The sequence below is a fragment of the Rhopalosiphum maidis genome, chromosome 2 (genome assembly GCF_003676215.2).
Source record: "Rhopalosiphum maidis isolate BTI-1 chromosome 2, ASM367621v3, whole genome shotgun sequence".
Taxonomy (NCBI): Eukaryota; Metazoa; Arthropoda; class Insecta; order Hemiptera; family Aphididae; genus Rhopalosiphum; species Rhopalosiphum maidis.
In genome coordinates, this window is record NC_040878.1 from 53706275 (window position 1) to 53728651 (window position 22377).

The window sequence follows — 22377 nt, forward strand, 5'->3', positions numbered from 1 at the left end:
CCACCGTTGAACCACTTAATAGTCGGTCGTATACACACTACAGACGACATAAACCGCGGGTTGGTTAACCTTATGATGATTCCCTTCGTTCGTCGCCTTTCCGTCACTCGCTCGAGTGCGCACATCGCGGCGGCGGTGTGCCGCGTGCGCTGCGCTCTGCCAGCCGCCGCCCGGTAAATGGTATAAATGTATGATTATTAAACACAATGTATTTTTTGTAATTGTATGCCAATACCACGGCCGCCACTGTCGACCACGAAATTGCACACTACAAGTTATTATATCATTAATACTTATGAGATAGGTCATTGTAACAACGCTCAATTTTCGTTAATTTTCAGAAGAACATTAATGCTATTTAAATTATATCGAACAAAAAAAAAATTAGATTTTACATAAATTCGTCATTAAATCTCATTTCAATCAAAAATATAGATACATACTTTTACGGTTTACCTAACAATCTAGTATGTACGATATCGTCACGACATAGTACACTACAAAATATTAAATATCGCAGCAGCGACGTTATAATTAATAATTAATTTGACTTAAAATAGTTAATCGTAAACATCTGGCATAGTGGCATGCGCAGGCTATCATTGAATATTGATGATTATTATTTAATAATCACGGATGGTTACTGTTGTACGTGGATATTTTCTACTAGTAACCATCACTAAACCGTACTCATCGCAATATTCTCTTGCACATCAGACATTGGTTAATCAAGCTCAGGACTGGATTAACCATTGAGCACTACCTATACCACTATTGATTGCAATTCGTAGTAAATATTTTTATCAATCAAAGCTGAAAGCTTAAAATCTTTTTTTTTCTTATTTAGTTAATTATAATTGTAATAATAATAACAAGACCCAAGTCCAGTCTCCAGTGACATCAATCATCAATGTTTCTACGTGTCATGGCTGATGGCTTATGTGATGTCTTATACACACATAATAATATAGTATAATCAACTATTGAACTTATGAAAACCAGTCTCTACAATTAATGTTTTCAATATTATCATAGTTGGTCATGTTATGTACCAATTGCCAATTGGCACCAAGTATAAATAGGTAGACATTTTACTATTTATTTTCATAGACGTATCTATTGGTAATGGTAAAAATATAAAATGTATATAGTATAGTATTTTTATAAGTTAATAGTTATTTGATATTTATAACCATATGGTTATATTAACTATTAATTTCTAATATAAATTCTACAAGGTATTGCTAAATTCATTATGTAGTGTAAACACTGAACTGATACGTTATAATGTGTAACACAGACATTGATTGGTGGGCGTTTATGTCTCATATGGCCATTATGTAGGTACATGCACATTAAAAAAAAAAATTTGGCAGGGATATGCTGGATATATAAACATGCATGATGTGTATGGGGATTTTAATAAAAATTGTTCAATATACCTTAATTTATAGACATGGCTAACTAGCTTTATCCGACCCGCAACAATTTAAATATAATAACACGATTAGTGTTCCGACGACTGCGTATTCCGGCAAATATATCGATTTGTGTCTGTGGCAGTCGGGACCCGCGCAAGGACCACCGTCTGGGCGGTCAGAAAATATAAGGATTTTTATTCCTCATTTTTAAATAATTAATTTTTATAAGTAATTCTTACTTATAACTTGCTTAAAAATTAGAATATCGTTTAAAAAAAACTATCGTACTAATACAGGCATACAGCAGATAATAATAATATATTCTTATGCCGTTGATAAATAGGTCACTCACTATATAATACTAGTGTTCATATTTCTTACTTCATACACATAATCTAAAAGTACTTATTTAACATTAGTTATCGTGACATCGTATTAATATGTTTTAATTCTTCTTTCTTCCCATATTATTACTCGTGTCCTGAATCGCATATGCGCTACTATACCATTTTCCTAGTATAATGGTTGAAACACGAGTATACATTCCCACAATTGGTGTATTTCAGTACTCGCTAAGTATATTAACTTTTTCATTGATTTGTGACACATTTTACATTTACTGATAACCCTCAAGAAATGCACCAGTAAAAAATAATTGTTCAAGCAGTGGACTGTTCCTATACTTCCAAGTTCACACTAGGGTAGTAGAGTGTTTTCCCACGCCACCGGATTTGCTGAATCCCATTTCACTAACATTTCAGTTCACCGATTCCTAATTTGCGACTTCTTATTTACCAATAGATTTGCTGTTTAGTAAAAAATTATTAAACATAAAGCCATAAAGGTTATTATATTAAGAATATATTAGTATTGGTGATTCAATAATTAAATTAGTAATATTATTTATCCTTAAATTTTGTTTTCAATGGTCATTGATCAATGTGCATATTAAAAAATTAGCATCTCCATCAACAAAATGCATTTTTTTAAGGTTGATCTTAGACAATATTCTCCTAGTACATATTTCGTTTCATGTACCTAACGGGTGCTTCAAAGTTGAAATATTTATTTTGCATTTTTTATCATTATTGAGTCATTTTATTAGTTTTAATGAATATATTTGTTCAATATACTATACAAATTTGGCCTATTTAAAATATTACAAAAAATATTGTTTTCTTGATGTTTAAGTTATTTTCGCATAATAGGTTTACCGGGTAAATGTATGTGTAGAATGAACAATACTGCCCCAAAAGATATTCGTGTCATCATCATCACCACATCAAGTAAAATTTTCAAATTTTGTTTGTTTTTTTTTTAATAAAATAATAATTATAACTTATTTATAAATTACTAAATTGTATAAAAAAAATATAGAGCATTTTTAAAGTTATTTTAGCGGTAAAATGAATTTTTAAGGGCATTTTTGGCTATTTTTCAAAACATATTTGTTTAGTTTTAAGGGCATTTAAATCTGATCCCTAATTATTAATAAGTATATTAATATATAAGACAGTAATACTACTCATGCTATATATATGTTGTCGATATTAAAAGCTATTGCAATCGTCAATCTCCCAAAGTCCCAACATACAAATCGGCAATCGATACTACAAAAATTTAAAGCGGTTAAGAGATAATATACTAATTTCCTAATCAATATATCTACATTAAGTGAGATATTTTGTGGTTTAGTGAATGGAATGCATTACAATGCAAATAAATTATAATATATATTGTAATGGTGTAGTCACTAAACTTTAGTGTTTACTCTATGTATATAGTATGTACCCACTACCTAGTCAGAAGTCAGAAGTATCAGCAGTTACGAATGGTTTTTTTAAAGATATCAACGACAGTTAGTCTCAGTGCTGTACTCTGACATTGTAAATAGTGTAAAACTCTCTCGCTTAAAACTATCTAATAATTATTATTCAAGTTAAAATTAGTAATACGTTTAAGAATGCAGATATCCCTTATGAGCTATAATTTGATTATTTATTTCCAATTTTTTTTTTTTTTATAAACATCTATAATAATTATTAATAATTAGGTTTTATAACTCATTAAAACTTTGCAAATTTCTAGAATATAATATATTAATATAGGTACATTTATTGTTTTAACAGCAACATCTTATTGAAGAACATTTTAATGTAAAATCTAACTGATTTATTATAATTTATAACTTACAGTAAGTAAGTAGATACGTAAAATGTGTTAGTCATAATTTAAATATTGTTTAAAATGTTATGAAAACGAAAAAACCATGTAAATTAATTTATTATTATACTAGGTATTATCTTGTTGAAGCCACCCACCAGCTACAGAAAGCAAAATCTATAGTCTTATTTAGTTTTAGGTGGCTCGTGGATTAATAATAATAATTAATGTAATATTGATTTCCAATCAAAGGCACCCCCCCCCCCACAAGGGAGGGCAAGGTAGGGCATTTGCCCTTCCTGGTTTTTTTTTAAATTTAATGTTTGAAGATAAATTATTAATTACTATATAACCAATTGAAAGTGGTTATATAAATAATAGGTAACTTATTATAAGTTAACTTTACCTATACCAATAACCTATGTATCTATACTTGTAAGTTGTAACATAATAAAATTTATGTATATACAAGTATAATAAAAAAGGTTGGTGTCTTAAAGTAGTAAAATTATAAAATTTCTCCTCAAATCAGTCAAATCCTAAGATTGCCCCCATCCCTTAGAAAAAATGTCTGCGGGCGCCTATATGCTTCCATAATATATTAAATTAATACAGAAGTCTGCTGAGACGTATTTATGGTGGTAAGGGTAATTTTTAGGTAATTATTACTAATAATAACTTACCTAGTAGCTAACAAAAAACTATGTTTAGTTTAAACGAGGTCGTGTATATTGGTAAATAATATAGTAATATTGAGTATAACTAAATGAAAAAATTGGGTGCACGGGGTAGTAATCTTCTAAAAAATCAAATAATAGAACTATCCAAGCCTTCCAGAATATCTGCTGTCGTATAATAACTGGAGCACCCTGGTATATCTCCAATAATGCAACAAACTCTGACCTAAAAATCTGCTTTGGCAACGAAGCTACCACCATATAATACTACAAACGCTTCCACGCAAAACTACAATCCAACCACAACTAGCTCATCAGGGACCTTCAGTGGCAGCTTGAGTCTTCATACCTCAAGTAGCAAGTTTCTAAACAATCCACCCACTTATCAACTACATATACTAGGATCAATGTAATATGTTTAGGTTCTTCTTTAGTTAAATTTTTCATTAACTTTTACAATTTATGATATAGTATTCTTACAACAAGCCGCTCTTGGGGACCTTGCCATACCAGCACTACCCGGAAATCCAACCAGACGACTCAAACGAAACTGGTGCCGTGACTTAAAAACTGTATAAATTTTAAATTGTAAGCTAGTGAGGGTGAGATTTCTTACCATGTCATCATTAGTTCTTATTATTCTTGGTCTCTCATTTTTACCATAATTATTACTTATTGTACACCTATATAGATTGTAATATTCTAAAATAAAGTTATATAGGTATTTTTTACAAAAAAAAAACTAAATGAAAAAATTATGCAAGTAACTAACTTGTAAATTTTATAATATCAATTGGTATTGAATATTGATATTTATTATTTATTATTATCTAGTATCTTATTATTATATGTACTAGCCACTAAGTAGTAAGTACATTCAAAAAATGATTTTTCTAAGAACACTAATGGCAATGATGTAGCCTTTGCCCTGCGTCTTGTAACGGACAACACGTTATATCGTTTCATAATCATCTGAAAATGAATCTAAGTTGCATATATATATATATTTATATACACACACAATATATAATATACATAATACATAGAATTATAACCTTGATCTGAATATTCCGTTATCAGACTCTGATACTACAAAAACACGTATCGCAATGTAAAATGTAAATGTGCAATATTCGCACTTGTTTGTGATTTCGCGTCTATTCTGATTACTATCGTAATAATTAATAAGAAATTCAAGTTGCACACCGAGGAATTCATTGTTGTTTTTGTACCAAAATATCAATCTATAATACCTATTGTATTTTTTTCTGCGCCAAATGATTATTAAGGTTATATTTTTTTGTTATTGATTTCGATCAAAATAATTTTTAAGTTTCAATCATATCTAGGTATTAGGTAACAACACACAAGAGTACATAAAGGGCACAGCCGTACAGGCCACAGACTATACCTACTCTATAATATTATAAACCTAGTTATTATAATTATTTTTTTGAATTATTACAGTAGCACAGTATTGAGCCTTAAACTGTAAATTCAATAAGTATACTAAATACTAAATAGACATAGAGCATTTAAAATGTTTTGAATGTGCGCACATCGTAACATAATACAAAAGTATAATATGATAAAGATAATTATCGAGTTTCCAGTCTCCACCATGTATCACGTACCTTTTGTAGGTATATACCTAATCCAGCTTAACATATTTTTTTATAGCTATTTAGACTATATTTTTGTTGTACGTGTACGGTATATATACGTGGTTTAAATCTGAGCACGAGCGTTAAAATCTGTTTATTGAGTGTAATATTATTATCAATTAAATGTCAACGATAAAACCATATAGTAAAATTCGTGCGATTCTCGCATTCGAATTTAATACTTTCCATAGTTCTCGTATTATAAGTCGTTCTTGGCCCGTGGTTTCGGAGAAGAGGCAAACTCGTATAAATGTAGTAATAATTGTGTAATTTTACGTAAGTTGCTGTCAGCTAATGTCGAAATTATAATATGAGAAAATGTGATAAAAAGCAGTTTCTTCAATATTTGGAAAAACCGAACCATCTCGCTCATAATTTATTTGTAGGTTATTCTTAACTACTCTAATTAATCTCATTTAAACGCCCCATATAGTTTTTGTTGTATCATAAATCAAAATATAATATTACGCTAGTAAATATACACTTGTGATACTGCGACGGAGCGAACAATTGAACTGTAAAATATGATGAGGTGTGAAATATTCATTTATTCGTTAATCGATGACGGTATAAAAAAACTAAAAATCACGTGGAGTCATTGAATTCCGACTCGCTGTTATTATTTTTTTAGTGGTTAGTTTTAAAAACCGAAAGATCATTAGAAACACAAGTTATCGTATGGAAAGAGCGTAAACGAAAATCGAATTTCCGATTCTCCAAAACGTTTTGATGGACGACTACAGCGACCACAGTAATACAGCACATAACTTAAAAATTGCTTTTGAAGTCGAATGGTCGACACTCGATAGTTGGTACTTGGTAGTCGATACTCTCACAGTCTCATGTAGTACCACACAGGTAATCGATAACTACCTTTTGTAATTTCGTAATTTAATATGTTTTGCTTCAGATTTATGGTACGTGTTGGGCCGGTTACGTTGGTACTCTATAGTAGACGGACTTATGTTATCTTGTGTTATGTGATTATTAAATATTCCGTTATCACTTATCAGAATATGAAACTACCTAAACTCAAAACAGACAACAGTCGAAACATCGACCATCGCACGTGTTGTACTGTTAATTTTTTTTGAAAATGGCGAAGAAAGGCTTGAAGAGGAAGCAGAAAACGGAAGAAGTAAAAAAACAAGATGAGTCGAAGGTGATTTTACCTCTCGTCCGACGCTCGGACGAACCGGTTATTAAAAAGGTTTGTTTTTTAATTCAATTTTACTTATACACATTCTCTGTTTACGTAGACGTACACATCTCTAGGTGAGGTTTATGCTATATTCTTACAGCATTAGTGCTTGTGAAATAATCAAAAATTCGATCTTGTCTGTTTAATAGATTGTTCTTTAACCTGCGCATTCAAAATATATCTATTATTGTATGTTGTTAATTTTTATGATTTAGTGTTAAAGTCCATGCATTTACGCCTTTACAGATTCATTGTGGTTTTCTATTTGTTTTATGTGAAGATAATGTTAGCATTGTATTTGCATTTACTCAATACAACAAAAACCCACTTCATTTTCCCATTTTTTAAAATTATTCAAATTAAGGGAAATAATACTTACATAATTCCTCCTTAGTTAGAATAACACCAAAAAATATTCAAAATCCAAATATCTGATTAAAAAATTATATTTTTTAACTAATTGAAGTTATTAATAACTAATTAAGTTTTACATTTTTAACCATTAAAGAAACACTTTATTGACTCTTAACAGTAATTTTCTATTATAATATCTTCACTTAGCAATTTTTGTATAAAATTACTAATAATTAATGCAAAGATTGGTTTTGCTAAAATATTAGAGGTATTAAAATGTCAACTGATATATTCTTAAAGTAATATGTAAAACTGTTCCAATATTTGTATCATCATTCATCACATACTAAAAATATTTGTTTGGGGTTTTGTTATTTGAATGTATTGTATGATACTTCTATTTCACAATTGGTCGGATGATTAAATATTCCACAGCCAGACTGTAATATAGCAAACCAATATCAAATACATTCAATTATAGCTTTTATATTATTATTTATTTTTATGTTAGGCTAAATGGATAAACAGAGAGCGAATTTTAGTGTTTGGTACTCGTGGAATTAGTTTTCAACACCGCCATTTGATGAAAGATATAATCAAAATGTTGCCTCATGCAAAATCAGCAAACAAGATGGAACGTAAAGAAAATTTGTTTATAGTCAACGAGGTATGATAAATTAACAATTCTTTTATTTTTTTTATGTTGTCTTTTTCTTTTTTTAACATTGTTATAACATTTAATTTTTTTTAGATGTGCAAGATGTCTCACTGCAATAAATGCATTTTATTTGATGGCAGATTGCAAAGAGACTTATACATGTGGTTTTCAAATTCGCCAGATGGGCCCAGTATTAAGTTTAATGTGGAAAGTAGTAAGTCATTTGAATATGGTGTAAATTGGAACATTTTTTTAATTATTTGTTATTATAGTATTTACAAGTGCTGAACTAAAATTAACTGGCAATTGCTTAAAAGGATCACGACCATTGTTGTCATTTGACAATTCTTTTGATGCACATCCACAATATTCTTTGTTACGAGAAATGTTTGTACAAATATTTGGTGTACCAGATCATCATCCTAAGAGTCAACCGTTTGTTGACAATGTTTTAAACTTCTCTGTATTAGATAACAGAATATGGTTTAGGAATTATCAAATATTAGACGAGAATGGTGCAATAGCTGAAATTGGTAAGTGAAATTTTAATTTTCAAGATTACATTCTAAATTAATTTAATTGTCTTGCAGGACCAAGATTTGTTTTGCAACCGATTCGCATTTTTAAAGGAAGTTTTTGTGGTGAAACTCTTTGGGAAAATCCATTTTATGTTACTCCAGCAAAGGTAATATTGAAAGAAAAATTATAAATGTCTTCTATGGGTATAGTTATAATATTTTTATATTTTTTTAGACAAGACGTTTATTGAAAGATAATAAAAAAGATAAGTATGCCAATAACAAAATACAGCGTAAAGCAAAGAAGACAAAAGAACTGCTTGCACCATTCCGTGTTAAACCAGAAAATGAAATATTCAGAGATGGCAATGTGAAGGAAAAGGCTAAACATTTAATAGCTAAAAACAAAAAGGCTTTTTAATGTTAAATTTGTAATAAATATATTAAGAAATTTGTTTTACACACAAGTCAATAAAATTTGAAAATAAAAACATTTGAATACCATATGCACATGACTTAAAAAAATATGTACGTATACATAAAAAAAATTATGTACAAAATTTTCCAACACACAACAAATAATATAATTAAATTTATACTAATAAGCGAGCAATTATACACAAACTAAATTCAATTTGGGTACAATTTAGAATTAAAGTAGACTATACATATATAATCTAAAAAAAAATGTATTTGACTATAAAAAAGATTTTTCAGATGCTAATTCCATGATCTTGACAAGACATTGCCCAAACTCTTCGATTATTATACGTTGACATTCTTCAGCACCAGCATTTAATTTTTTAGCTTCCATGCCACGTGCTAAAAGACACCTGCATGTTGCTTGTACTACATCATTAGTAAAAAATTTGAATGGTTGACTGAAAAATAAGAAAATTATTAATTGCAAGTTTTTAGTTAAAATGCATACAATTTATTAAAATAATTAAATATGTAGTATATGTATCAATAGTTTTATAACATTTCTTACCTTGGTATAGCATTTGCAGCTTGCATGCTACCAAATGATGTTACAAAATTAGCCGATTTTGTTCTGGATTTTAAATGTTCTACACTTAAAGATCCAGGATGGTCTCCAAATGAAGTATGCGAATCGTCTTCCATATTACGACATCCAATACATTTACAGTTTTGTGAACATGCTATACGAGCTTCAAAGCATTCACAGTAATTTTTCAAACATCCTGATCTCTTACAGTTACATCCTTTGGTATGTTGTCGCTCAGCTTGGCCAACGAAGCTCTTGATTTTTGGCCTAAATGCATTTGGATTTCTATCTAATACTGAGCGAATTGCCTGTGCCCGATCCTCTTCATGTTCCATGTTGTTGTAACATGAATTACAGTTACATTGGTAACAGAATTCACCATTGGCAAAGCAATCACAGTAACTACAACAATGTACAATAACCTGTCAATAATGTTCTAAAAATGTTAAAGAAATTTAACATACAGTTTAAGGCATTGTGATCTAGTGCAGTTACAAGGTTTTTTTGTTTTATTCACATCACTCGTTGATTTAGGTTTTGTTTCCGATAACACAGGAGTGGCAGAAGATGATGGTCTACCAATTTTTGGTAAAGTTGGGGTAGTTAAGTTTGTTTCTTTTTTATCTTCTTTTCTTAAAGGAATATCATCGTCAATGATTTCTTCTTTGATTGTGACTTTGGGCATTGAAACCTAAATTATTTACAATCATAATATTAGAGAAAAATGTGGAAAAGTATAATTTTTTTTAACAAACTTGTTTAGAACTTGCAGAGTTAGTTGATTGAATATTAGAACTACTTGATTTTTTTGATTCTACAGATGAACTTGTACTTGGTTTACTCGCAGGTAATATTGGTCTTTGTTGACTAGATGTCACAGTCTATGAAAAATTAAATATTTTTATAATAATAAAAAAAATTACTAATTGTATATTATGTACATGTGGTGAAGCAGTAAAAACTTTTATATGATTAGTAACTGGCTGTTGATTGTTTGCAGTAGAAATCTTAGCTACAGTTGTAGTTTTAACATTTGATTTTGGTGTCGTGGTTGATAATGTGACTATTTGAGGTTGCTTTGGAAGTGTTGTAGTCGTTGTTGTTGATGTTACTACAGATACAGTTGAAGAACCTAAACTACTTGTAGACGTTGTGGGTACTAGTCTAATGTATTGAACCTAATAAAATTATAAAATACAGTTATATATTCTTTTAATAACAATAAACTATTGTTGAATTGTATTACTTGTTTATTAGGTATCACTTGTTGTATTCCAGAAGTTACGGGCATTCTAACTTGTTGTAGACTGGCAACAGTTGAAGCATTAACTGTTGGAAGTCGTATATGTTGGATAGTTGATACTGGTGATGATGATTGGCTAACAATAGATGGTAATCTTATAACCTGATTTGTACCATTGCTAGTTGACACTAGTGTGCCTTGTTTGAAAACACTACCCTGGTAGTATAAATAAATATTAAAATATATTGATCTATTTAATAGATTCTATAATTATTATTTATTATTTGAAATTACTTGTCGTATAAAAATTTTTTGTTGTTGCATCATTGGATTTTTAGTGGTTATAAGAGTTGGTGCTGGCAAGATTTTAGTAGGTCCAGATGACTTCATGGTACCAGCTGTTGTTCCTTTCTTCATGGTCCCCGAAATTTTATTTACAACCATACTCTAAATTTCATAATAAACAATAGAATGTATTAATTTAAGTTAAAGAAACAGTTTTTAGCATTTTTTTAATAGTTGGTTAAATATTTTAAGAAACAACATGAATTGAAAGACACTAAAATAAGAAAAATTATGAATTTTAACAGATACTGTTAGATTAGTAACAGCACAATAATTCATCCACTGTGTATTTTAACTAAAAATTAATTATAACATACTTTATTTTGAGTTGTGTTTGGATTTGAAGTTACAGTTTGGAGTCGACAACCTGGAGCAAGTAAACCCATTTGACGAGCTTGTGTAAGTGTTATAGTTCTAGTGGAACCTAATTGAGGACGTTGTCCAATTGGGACATTTAATAAAATCTGCTGAGTATTTCTTCCAGTACTTGTACTTGGTAATGTATTAACCATTACTTTTGTAAGTAACTAAAAAATAAAAAAATAAATAATAATAATAATGATCATATCTTTTTAGATTATTTTATTCAAGTTCTATCATACAGGTTTTTTTGATTGCTGATTTCCATGCATAGTTTGTGGTGCACTTCTTTTTATGGCGCTTGAACTACTAACAGATAACATTTCAGACTGAGAATGTGATTGAGATTGGTTTAATGATACTATTTCATCTTGATCTAAATCTATAGTCTCTAACTTAATTTGTGCTTCAGTCAACTGAGGTTGAACAGAATCTTCAATAAGTTCACTATCTGATTCTATTTCATCTTTGATTCTTGTTACATCACCTGCATCACTACAAACTTCTTCTTCAATTAAATCTAGATGGTTTTCAACAGCCATTTGTTCCACAATTTCTTCAGTCCTATTTGGATCATCAAATAAATCTAGTTCAGCTTGTAGTCGCTCAAGAGCTTCAAATTCACCAGACATTAACTTGTCTGAAGAACTTAACATGGTTAAGTAATCGCCATCCAATACACTTGGACCACTCAGGTCTTGACTATCAAAATCTAAAGTAAAAACAAAATAACAGGTTATATAATTTAACCAAACCAATATTCTTATAACAATTCTCATTAAACATTTATTTGATCAATTTATATTTTTAGTTTTTTTAAATATATGCATTTTAATGTTATTAATTGTATATACTCATGTATATTATTACTGATTGACTGAGGTGAATGACCTCTGGATTCTAAAAAAGGAAATATGAATAATTTTAAGGTCATAACAATTCAAAATTAGTATAAAAGAATTAATTTTGAAGATATATACAAAATCAGTTAGTTATTAGTTAAACATTTAACATAGTTATGAATATAAAAATTTAAAGTATATAAAGATAATAATATACTATATTGATTAGTTATTCAGTCAATGGATTTTAAATTGTTTTTGTCACAATGCATAAATAGTATGTACATTGAAAAGACAGTGATTAGGTTAATGGGTTTTAATCAAAAGATCTAACATTAAAACGAGTATAAGAATAAAATCATGAAACCAAGTTTTTAAATTGGTAGAAGCTAGTTATTACTAATAAAACTATTATCATTGTTTTTGTTGACTATATATGAAAATATTGTTACACTGATAATTTTAAAAATATCAACATTTATTACATAGTTTATAATTGTCTACATTTCATACACTGTCAAAGAATATCTTTTATCTTAAGCAAAATAATTTTTATAATAAAATTATAAGTTTACTAGTTATTTCTAAAATCAGATTTAAAACTTAACTATACAATAAGGTCAATAAAATTTAAATACTTTATCAAACCATGATAATAAAACACATAAAATGTCTAGTTTTATTTTTATAATTTGGTTAAATTTTGGACAATACATTCAAGACGTTACACTTTAGAACTTTATAAGGGACCAAAAAAAATAATGGGCCAGTGAAGAGGAACCAGAGTATACCTAATAATTTTTATCATCAGGGGTACCCTCAGTTTGTACCTACCTGCGTTAGACATGGTTTGGTTGAATTGTAATCGGAAGAAATGGACGGATAATGAAAGTTTGATTGATCCCCAACGCCTTGAAGTCTTGTCCCGTAGAATCCTTTGCTCGTCGGTCGCGTCTCCCTGGAGATTCTATGATCGACTGTCGGAGACGAATCCGGTCTTCGTTGTTGGTCACGCCCCGGTCCAACTAATGCTGTCCGATGGTCAGTAGTGAGTGGAAGTCGTTTGTGGACACTCTAAAGCCGATCGCGGCGCGCGTACAGACCGTATTCGGCGGATATCGATTGTGAAAAAGTGCGCGTTTTTGGAGCGTTGTAACACCATATTTGATTTTCAAAAAATTTTTACCACCGACCAATCGCGTTCGTCCGATACGTAGGCACATTCGATAACAACAACAATATGCGAAAATGGGCGCCCGATCCTTCGTCTACAAGATCACGGGCCATGGATACTAAAATACTTACTTGCGACAGAAGTCAAGTCCCCGATAAAAATTTTCAAGAGCATAAGACGGACTTACCTAAAAAGCTCCGGGATTCACAATTTATGATAACCGTCGACAGTCTGTAATAACTTGTAGGGCAAGCGCGTTCAAAGAGGGCTTTTTTTTCAAAAATTCAAAAGTCAACTTGGCTTGCGGTTACTGGTCACTGGTAAAGTGATTATACGCTATTCAAACTCACCATGGTCGTGGTTATATTTAGCTACCGTATTGATTACCGCTGCTGCCGCTATAGGGTATGGTTGCCGCCCACTAAGATAAGTGATAACGTTATCAGATTACATTTTTTAGACAATTAACAAATAACAACCGAATTTATGGGAATACGCCTCACAAATTACAAATTCCACCAGACCAGTAAACCACTATCGAACATAGTATTGTAATTTGTTTACTGTTTAGTTTTGACTTGTAATTTACTGAGTTATTTGTTTTAATTATTATAATATATTCTGATAATCGTATCAACTGTTTCACCAAGTCCCCCTGGCTCCCTAGTTTAATTTTGTCATTGGTTGTTTTACTTATGTTTTAGTAAAAAACTAAAATAACTATCATGTCTTTTTTAGAAGTGAGTTTATATTTTTTTGATTTGAATTTGATTTTTGTAATAGGTACTTCTTGTTTAACTACAACAAATAGACAAAAATACGTTAAACAGTCAGGACTATAATATTGCCAATTCAAACAATTTATTTACCTATTTAATTTTTTGTTATTTTTCAGTGGCGAAAATTTAATTTTTTTGACATCATTCACAATGCAGATTCAAAAAAAATATCTGAAACAATCGGTGTATGTAATTTTGTTAATATCTAATTATATTTTCCACCAAATTTTATGAGAAAATAGTCTTATATTTATAGTTTTTGTAATGCTATAAATGCTTTCAATTAAAAATAAAATAATTTATAAACTATGATATTTAAGTTTTTTTTTATTTTTATTTATATGACAGCAGTGGCGTGTTTACAGGGTAGGCCGACTAGGCCTGATCCTACCCAATTTTTATTTGACTGTTTGGTTTTTTTTTTTATCAAAAATGTTACTATTAATATTAATAATATTTATTATTGAATATTATTACCATATCCATATCCCATATGATAGCAAAAATATTCCCTTTTAGTTATAAACACACTTGCACGTTACAGAATAAAACTGGTCTACACAATTATTTTGTGCTGGACACACCATCGATTAACAGCTATTTGGTTAACTTCTAGTGAAAGTATTTTTTAAATCGTTTAAAGCATTAATTTTATAGGTACACACTATAGAATTGAATTTTATGTCAATAATCAATCTAAAAGCAAAATTAAATAATCATATAAATTCAAGAACATATTCTATACAAAATCTGTAATCAAGTCGTAACAGATTTATTTAAAATTATTTTTATTTTAATATTTTATTATTATTTTAATGTTTTTCAAGAAAAAATTAAAAGTGTCTTCAAAATGTAAAAAAAATAAGTAATAGCCTTTAACTCTATAATTTGTCATGCTTATATCCAATATTAAGTTTAATTTCTAATGCTTAGTTCTATTTGTTTAGAATTCTAAAATAACTTCTACGAGTAGTGGACATGGTCATTTAGTAACATGTGATGATGATGGCCTAGTTCATTTAATTACACGTACATTTCAAGTTACTACGTTTCGAGCCTATCAATCTGTTGTGCTTCTTTCTACACAATTACAATATAGTAGTATTTTAGTTACTATTGGTGTAAGTATTTTCTATATTTATTCATTATAATATTTATTATATACCTATACTATTACATTTAGGAAGATGAACCAAATACCAATTCTATCCTCAAAGTTTGGGATTTAGAACGAAGAGATCGTCAAAGTACTCCTATATGTATACGATCAACAAAACTATCAAAATCTGAAAAACCTACTACATTGTGTGCAACTGACAATCGTTTGTTAATGGCCATTGGATTTGCAGATGGTTGTATAGCATTATTCAAAGGAGATTTATCTAGAGATCGAAATTCTAAGCCTAAGATGTTAAAAGAGTTGGGCCAAGGTATAACTGGAATGGCTTTCAAATGTATTAGCAAGGATCAATGGTATCTTTTTGTATCTACTGCCTCATCTGTACAACAATTTAATGTTACTTCCAAAGATTTTTGTCCTATGGTATATTTATAAATAATTATTATTCTTATTATATTTTAAATTTTTAATACATTGAGATGTTTAAAAAATGCTTTGTTTTAGACTGTTTTGGATGCTGTAGGATGTGACTTCAAGTGTTCTGTTTTAGTGAATGGACCTGATAGTCATTTTATGATTGCAAAAGAAGATGTAAGCCATTGAAATATACACATCATAATTTTTTTTGTAACTAAACCTAAAGACCGGATTTGCATGCAGTAATAATGATTTAATATGCCCTTATATAAGTAAAAATAAGAAAAAAAAACTATGAAATATACAGTGTTAAATTTGAAAGTTAAAATTTTTTTGGATAAACTTGTATGATTAAAATTTGACACTCTACATCATACATTTGTTATTGGTGTGTACTTAAATCAATTTTTAATTTTATTGATCAAATAAGTCATAAAAATTCATTGACTGCATTTATATATAATATAGAAATACTGTATACATTTTATGCGAAATTCGGTCTTTACTAATAACTTTTCAAAGATCTTGTGTGGTTTATTATTACATGATATATACTTTCGAAATAATTTTAGGTTACACTTTTTGTTAATTTTATTTTAGGCCATATATTGTTATACAGTGGATAGTCGTGGACCATGCTATGTAGTTGGAGGTCAAAAAATTATTCTTCAATGGTTTCGAAATTATTTAATTATAGTATCTAAAGAAAGAGGAAAACCCTTAAATGCTATTACTGTCTCTACTACAACAAAACATTCGTAAGATTTATTTAACAATATCTTGATTTATGGCGGTATTAATTTACTTTAGTTACCTAGCATATTTTTTTATTTTTTTTTTCCCATGTTTAGATCTGGCAAGCCTTTATTCTTCGCAGGGTGAGACTAATTGTTATACTTCATATTTTTCCCCTATTAGTTTGAAGTATACAGTTGGTGTAGGAAGCACTAATAGTCATACTTTAAATTGCAGTCATTTGTACTATATACAACTCCTAAATTACTATTATATTGTGATACAGGCAATAAAAATCTCAATTATATTGATTACAATGTGGAATGTATAATTATAATGGCCATTAGCTATAATATAATACAATTTTTATAAATAAATTTTTGTAATATAATATATATGATGTTAATTAAAAATTCTAGGCTATAACTTAAACTACTTAAATATTAATAGTTGCTCAAATTGTTTTTGTATCCTCATTCGTAGCTTATTAAAATACATGTTTAAAAAAAAAAAAAAAATCAAAAAATATATTGGGTAACTAATGAGAAATTTTTCCTTTTAGCTTTTCATGTGGCTTATTGTTATTTTAAATTATTTTTTCAGTGATGAAATTGAATCTATTTCAATCACTGTATTGGATATCCAAAATAAATTTATAATTTATACAACTACCATGCAAGACATCTTATCAGTTTTACCAGAGTGGGGGTCATTGTATATTTTAACAACTAAAGGAAGTTTATCACAGTTAATAGAAAAAGATTTACAATCAAAATTAACTGTATTATTTAAGAAAAACTTGTATGATGTTGCGGTACGTATGGCTAAATGTCAACAATATGATTCTCAAGCTCTGGTTGATATATTTCGTCAATATGGTGATCATTTATATACTAAAGGAGATCACAGTGGTGCTGTAGAACAATATATCAAAACAATTGGAAAACTTGAACCATCTTATGTTATCAAAAAAGTAAATATTTTAGTATTTAAATTATGCAACAATTAAAATTGAATATTAATGTACTATAAATTTTTAGTTTTTAGATTCTCAATATATAGACAGTTTAACTACATATTTGCATGCTTTACATAAATCAGGTAGTGCCACTAAAGATCATACAACATTATTGTTCAACTGCTATTCAAAATTAAACAGTTTAGACAAACTTCAAGAATTTATTGTAGTAATTATAACATTTTAGATATTAAATTAATAAATTACAATAAAAATAATTAACATATTAAATTTAATAATTTTCATTTAAGATAAAAGATGAAAACATTGATTTTGATGTGGATGTTGCCATAAAAGTTTGTAGACAGTCATCACCTGAAAATGCGCTTGCGTTAGCTGAAAAACATAATAGACATTCTTTGTACATAAAAATACTTTTGGAAGATCGTCATGAATATACATCTGCTTTAGAATATATTGAAAAACTTTCCATTGATCAGGTATCATGTTATTGCTGTATTAAGTAATCTGTAATCACTAATAAGTAATAAAAATAAATATAATAGTTGAAATTTTATTAATTTTAGTCAGTGCAGACAATTAAGCAATATAGTAATGTATTTATAGAAAATGTTCCTAAAGAAACTGTTAGTTTTTTGAAGAAATTATGTTCCACTTGGTATACTACAACCAATGTAAATGCCTAATTTATTATAAGATAATAAAGTTTGTATATTAAACATAAATTGTAATATCATTCTTTAAGGTAGACCTGTCTGGAAATTTAGCTCAACCTGAAGATTTCATTTATTTGTTGCTAGACGACTCTGAATGTTTAGTGGATTTTTTGGAACATTTTGACAATGTAAGTTACTTGAAAAGTAATAAGTAATATTTAATAATAGTAAGAATAACTTAGTTAATATATTTATTTAAGTTTTTAGATAAATGGTCTACATCTTTATTGAATACATATATTGAACATTGTTTGATTGTATGGAAAAATGAAAACAATCAAGAATATCGTAGCAAAATAGAAAAGAAAATTATTAATATTCTACAATCTGCTGATATTAAAATGTGTGATCATTATCAAGTATTGATCTTGGCCACATCTTTTGAATTTAAACCTGCCATAGTCTATATTTTTGAACACAATAAACAGTTTAGTAAAAACTCATTACAATCTTCCAAACATTATAATCATTATAAATTGTTTTTTTAGGTACTCTAAATTAATTCGCTATTTCTTGTCTTTAAATGATTATATTGGCGCAATAGAATGTTGTAGGAGATATGGACAAGTAGAACCAAAATTATGGATATTAGTATTTAATACAGCAATGGTAGATGACATGTTTCCACCCTTTATGTTGGAAGAAATATTAAATGAAATTGGTGTGTATTCCAAATTATTATATTAACACTAAATATTAAATTGTATTATTCTGTTTTTTTCTCACTGGACAAAGTATAGAAAATATATATTAGTGATATGTATAATGTTAATCATCACTAGGGCTCGGAAGTTATAGCATTAAAGAGTACATTGAAATACTTTAATATGCACTTAAAAAAAAACTAAAATAGTTCTAAATAGCATAAATTAACAAAATCATATTTCCTATGCAACATCACAGGAAAGTGAAACAAATTTGTATCTTACTTTTATTTTTCTATGATTTACCAAAAAATGTACGAACTTTTTGTCCGACTAAGAAAATGTGCTTGGACGTCTTTTCAAATTTGTTTTTTTTTGTCCAGAATTCCTTATATACTGACAAATAAGCAGATACAGCTACTGACCAATTGTTCCAGACATATTCCAAAGAATTCAATTACATGTCAATCTATTTTTACTTTAAATCACTATAAAATATTAATTAAAATTAACTGTTTTAATAGAAAAAAAATCTCTCCTGTCAGCTCATTTTACTATCACATCATTGGCTAAATCTAAAACTTTTAATATTGGCCATGCTAGAGCTTATCTTTCTAGTCTGTTTGGTGCTGAAAAAAAAATACTCGAAAAGGATAAAGAAATGGTTGACAAATATCAAAAAGATACAGAAAACTTAAAACACACTATAGAAAAATTAAAAAATTGGTACTTACACATTCACATCTAATAATAACTTATTACGTATTCAATTTAAAAATGAATATTTATTTTTTAGCGCTGTTGTCTTTCAAGGTTTACGTTGTAGTGCTTGCAATAACCAATTAGAACTTCCCAGTATACATTTTATGTGTCAACATTCATACCATCAACAGTTAGTAAACATTTTAACATTACATTCATATCATGAATATGTCATTTTTTTGTTTTTCTATTATTTTAATATTTTACCATTATAAGAGGCAATCAACTCTGTTATTATTTTATTTAATATTGTTTTTTGTTACATTTATTTTTATTTTAGCTGTTTCCAAGCTTTTTCAGAAAGCGATGATGATTGTCCAGCATGTACTCCTAACAACAAACAAATAATGGATATCATACGGACTCAGGTAATTTTAATAATATACAGTTGTTGTCTTATAACTTGGTGAACCATTCAAGTGTTGAATTGTTATTTGTTTGTAAAATATTCTATGTATATAGAAATAAACTATAGGTTCATAGTTAAGAATATTAAAGGATTATACAACTAAAAAAAAAAATTTTATTGTGCAATAATATAAGCATTAAAAAAGAATAATTTTGATGATCTAAAATTTAAAATAAAAATGTAGTTTAAACTTAACATTATTACTATTTTCAATTTTGTATATTTTTATTTTTAATCATTACCATATATTACCCTTAAACAATTATTAGTACTATGGAAATAACATGAACATCTAAAGAAATATAATATCTTAAATTTAGAAATGTACTTGTGTAACTTATATGTCAAATAATTATTTCAATTAAATTAAGTAAATACTACGCGTGTATTTTAGATACGTTTCATTAAGTGGGTTGACTTTACGATGTTGCTTGTAAAACAATTGACAATTTTTTAACTAGCAAAATTATTCTTATTTTCATTTAAAAAAAAAATAATTTAAATCAGTTTTTTGTTGTACAGTTTTATTAGTGAAATAAATGTTGATATTACTAAGTATTCTCTATGCCATGGGCTTACAATCAATATTTTTGGAATGTTAGTTAAGAAATTTTTGGATGTTGCTTAACTAAGTGTTTCCCAACGTTTTTTTGTAATAGCAATCCACAAATGTACTGTTGTAATGTTTGTTAGGTATGCAACCTTTACTAAAAAGAAAAAAATTGCTTGGTCTTTTATATATTATTATCAATATAGTTACCTAATTAGTTCACAAACACCGTAAGTCGTGTTCCATAGGTTGGGAAACACTTGCTTAACTTAATGTTTAATTAAATAGTATATGTATTATGACAAAAAAATAATTATATACAATAAAAACTCAAGTTAAGGCCCTATAAAAAATAAATGTATTGCCCATAGGCCTCTTTTGTTTCAGCATGGCATTGCACAAATATTAGAGGTTGTACAATTTTTGGGATTGCTTCTGTTTATATAGGTGGAAGGAAAGTTATTAAAATAGTTTTCAGTTATTACTTTAGTATGAACAAACTAGTTAACTTGCTTTTACTATGATTACCTATATTTTTTGTAGTTTGCACACACACACTAGTCAGTAGCTAATGTTTATGCATGTTTTGTATATTTGAAATTTCTCTTTGTCAAGCAGTTCCAGATCAAAAATTTATTTTATTGTGGGTAAAGAACTTTAAAAAACAGTATCTGTTGTCAAAAATAGAGGCAGATAAATGGACTAGGGAAGATTTTGTTATAACTTGTATGTTACACTGACAAAGATCTTTAAACGTCTATAGTAGGTTGACCAAGGCTGGCAAGAGGGTGGGACAGAAGGGGCCTGAGCCAAAAGGCCCAGACTTCTGGGGGGGGCGTTGTGCTATACTGCTAAATATCAGCCCTAGAGCTCACCAAAGTTCTGGCCGGCCCTGAGGTTGACAATACTAATTGTTGAAAACCGTTGTTTAGTGTTATGCTGCTGATCAAGTCATCTTACCATGATTACTTAAATATATATATATATATATATATATATTACATATATGTTTATATAAATAATTTTTATGTTCAATTTATTTTTATTTAGGGCCAGATAAAAGATTATAATAAAGAATTCCATAATCAGCTAGAACGAGCAACAGATTGTTTTTCACTAATATCTGAATACTTTGGTCGATGCTTATTTGATGATCTGTCTATAGCTGAAAATGAACTAGCTAAATCAAAATTGGTATCATCTCCTGTAGTATTAACACCTAAACCTGTGGTTCCTGCTGTACAAACACCACCGAGACTGAGTCCAATATTATCCGTACATACTATACAACAACAAAACACAAATCCTTTTGATGAAGATGACGATAATATGGAATACGATGATAATAAAAATCCATTCAAAGATGAGTATGATGAAAGTAAAAATCCTTTTGCAGATGACATTTAATTGTAAATTAAAGTATAATTAATAACAACTTATAAATAAATAAATAATTTATTATTGTAATTTAAATTAATATAAATGCAATACTATTGTTTCAATTAAATAAATGATATATATAATATATATAATAATAATAATAATAATAATAATAAAATTTAAAAAAAAATTGAAAGATGAATACACAACTTTATTTTTACTATTTATAAATTTAAAACAATAGTTAGTTATATTGG

The 22377-nt window shown here is 28.4% G+C and overlaps 3 protein-coding genes across 4 annotated transcripts; 2 read left to right on the top strand and 1 right to left on the bottom strand.

Annotated features, from left to right (window-relative positions):
- The first annotated feature begins 6948 nt into the window (after positions 1–6948).
- LOC113551164 (ribosome biogenesis protein BRX1 homolog) lies at positions 6949–9162 on the top strand. Its single transcript, XM_026953235.1, has 6 exons — positions 6949–7135; positions 7992–8147; positions 8232–8352; positions 8411–8671; positions 8729–8823; positions 8892–9162. The coding sequence occupies exons 1-6, from the start codon at positions 7022–7024 to the stop codon at positions 9075–9077; spliced, it is 933 nt and encodes a 310-aa protein (XP_026809036.1). The 5' UTR covers positions 6949–7021; the 3' UTR covers positions 9078–9162.
- Positions 9163–9202: 40 nt separating this feature from the next.
- LOC113551163 (protein lin-54 homolog) lies at positions 9203–13837 on the bottom strand. Its single transcript, XM_026953234.1, has 10 exons — positions 13290–13837; positions 11856–12325; positions 11571–11780; positions 11203–11355; positions 10912–11124; positions 10607–10843; positions 10421–10546; positions 10130–10356; positions 9648–10067; positions 9203–9537 (listed from the first exon to the last, which is right to left on the bottom strand). Exons 1-10 carry the CDS (start codon positions 13300–13302, stop codon positions 9354–9356), a joined length of 2253 nt encoding a protein of 750 aa, XP_026809035.1. The 5' UTR covers positions 13303–13837; the 3' UTR covers positions 9203–9353.
- An 82-nt stretch (positions 13838–13919) lies between these two features.
- On the top strand, positions 13920–22218 carry LOC113551162 (vacuolar protein sorting-associated protein 11 homolog). Of its 2 annotated transcripts, none has more exons than XM_026953232.1 (17): positions 13920–14034; positions 14525–14593; positions 15356–15529; positions 15592–15951; positions 16033–16119; positions 16546–16703; positions 17284–17653; positions 17721–17867; positions 17950–18138; positions 18226–18333; positions 18405–18503; positions 18576–18802; positions 18864–19036; positions 19544–19745; positions 19816–19911; positions 20062–20149; positions 21791–22218. In XM_026953232.1, exons 1-17 carry the CDS (start codon positions 13981–13983, stop codon positions 22145–22147), a joined length of 2958 nt encoding a protein of 985 aa, XP_026809033.1. In that variant the 5' UTR covers positions 13920–13980; the 3' UTR covers positions 22148–22218. The 2 variants fall into 2 exon arrangements, with proteins under 2 accessions (XP_026809033.1, XP_026809034.1); XM_026953233.1 differs by lacking the exon at positions 13920–14034 and adding an exon at positions 14054–14369.
- The last annotated feature ends 159 nt before the right edge of the window (positions 22219–22377 follow it).

Excerpts from the sequence above, each read along its gene's own strand:
- LOC113551164 (XM_026953235.1), top strand. The coding sequence starts at position 7,022 with ATGGCGAAGAAAGGCTTGAAGAGGAAGCAGAAAACGGAAGAAGTAAAA. Across the intron at positions 8,148-8,231 it reads ATTTGTTTATAGTCAACGAG|ATGTGCAAGATGTCTCACTG; the intron begins GTATGATAAATT and ends AATTTTTTTTAG. Across the intron at positions 8,353-8,410 it reads TAAGTTTAATGTGGAAAGTA|TATTTACAAGTGCTGAACTA; the intron begins GTAAGTCATTTG and ends TTGTTATTATAG.
- LOC113551162 (XM_026953232.1), top strand. The coding sequence starts at position 13,981 with ATGGTCGTGGTTATATTTAGCTACCGTATTGATTACCGCTGCTGCCGC. Across the intron at positions 14,035-14,524 it reads ACCGCTGCTGCCGCTATAGG|TGGCGAAAATTTAATTTTTT; the intron begins GTATGGTTGCCG and ends GTTATTTTTCAG. Across the intron at positions 18,504-18,575 it reads TTTTGGAACATTTTGACAAT|TTTTTAGATAAATGGTCTAC; the intron begins GTAAGTTACTTG and ends TATTTATTTAAG.
- LOC113551163 (XM_026953234.1), bottom strand. Across the intron at positions 11,781-11,855 it reads ATCAGCAATCAAAAAAACCT|TTACTTACAAAAGTAATGGT; the intron begins GTATGATAGAAC and ends TTTATTTTTTAG. Across the intron at positions 10,068-10,129 it reads AGATCACAATGCCTTAAACT|TTACTGTGATTGCTTTGCCA; the intron begins GTATGTTAAATT and ends ACATTGTTGTAG.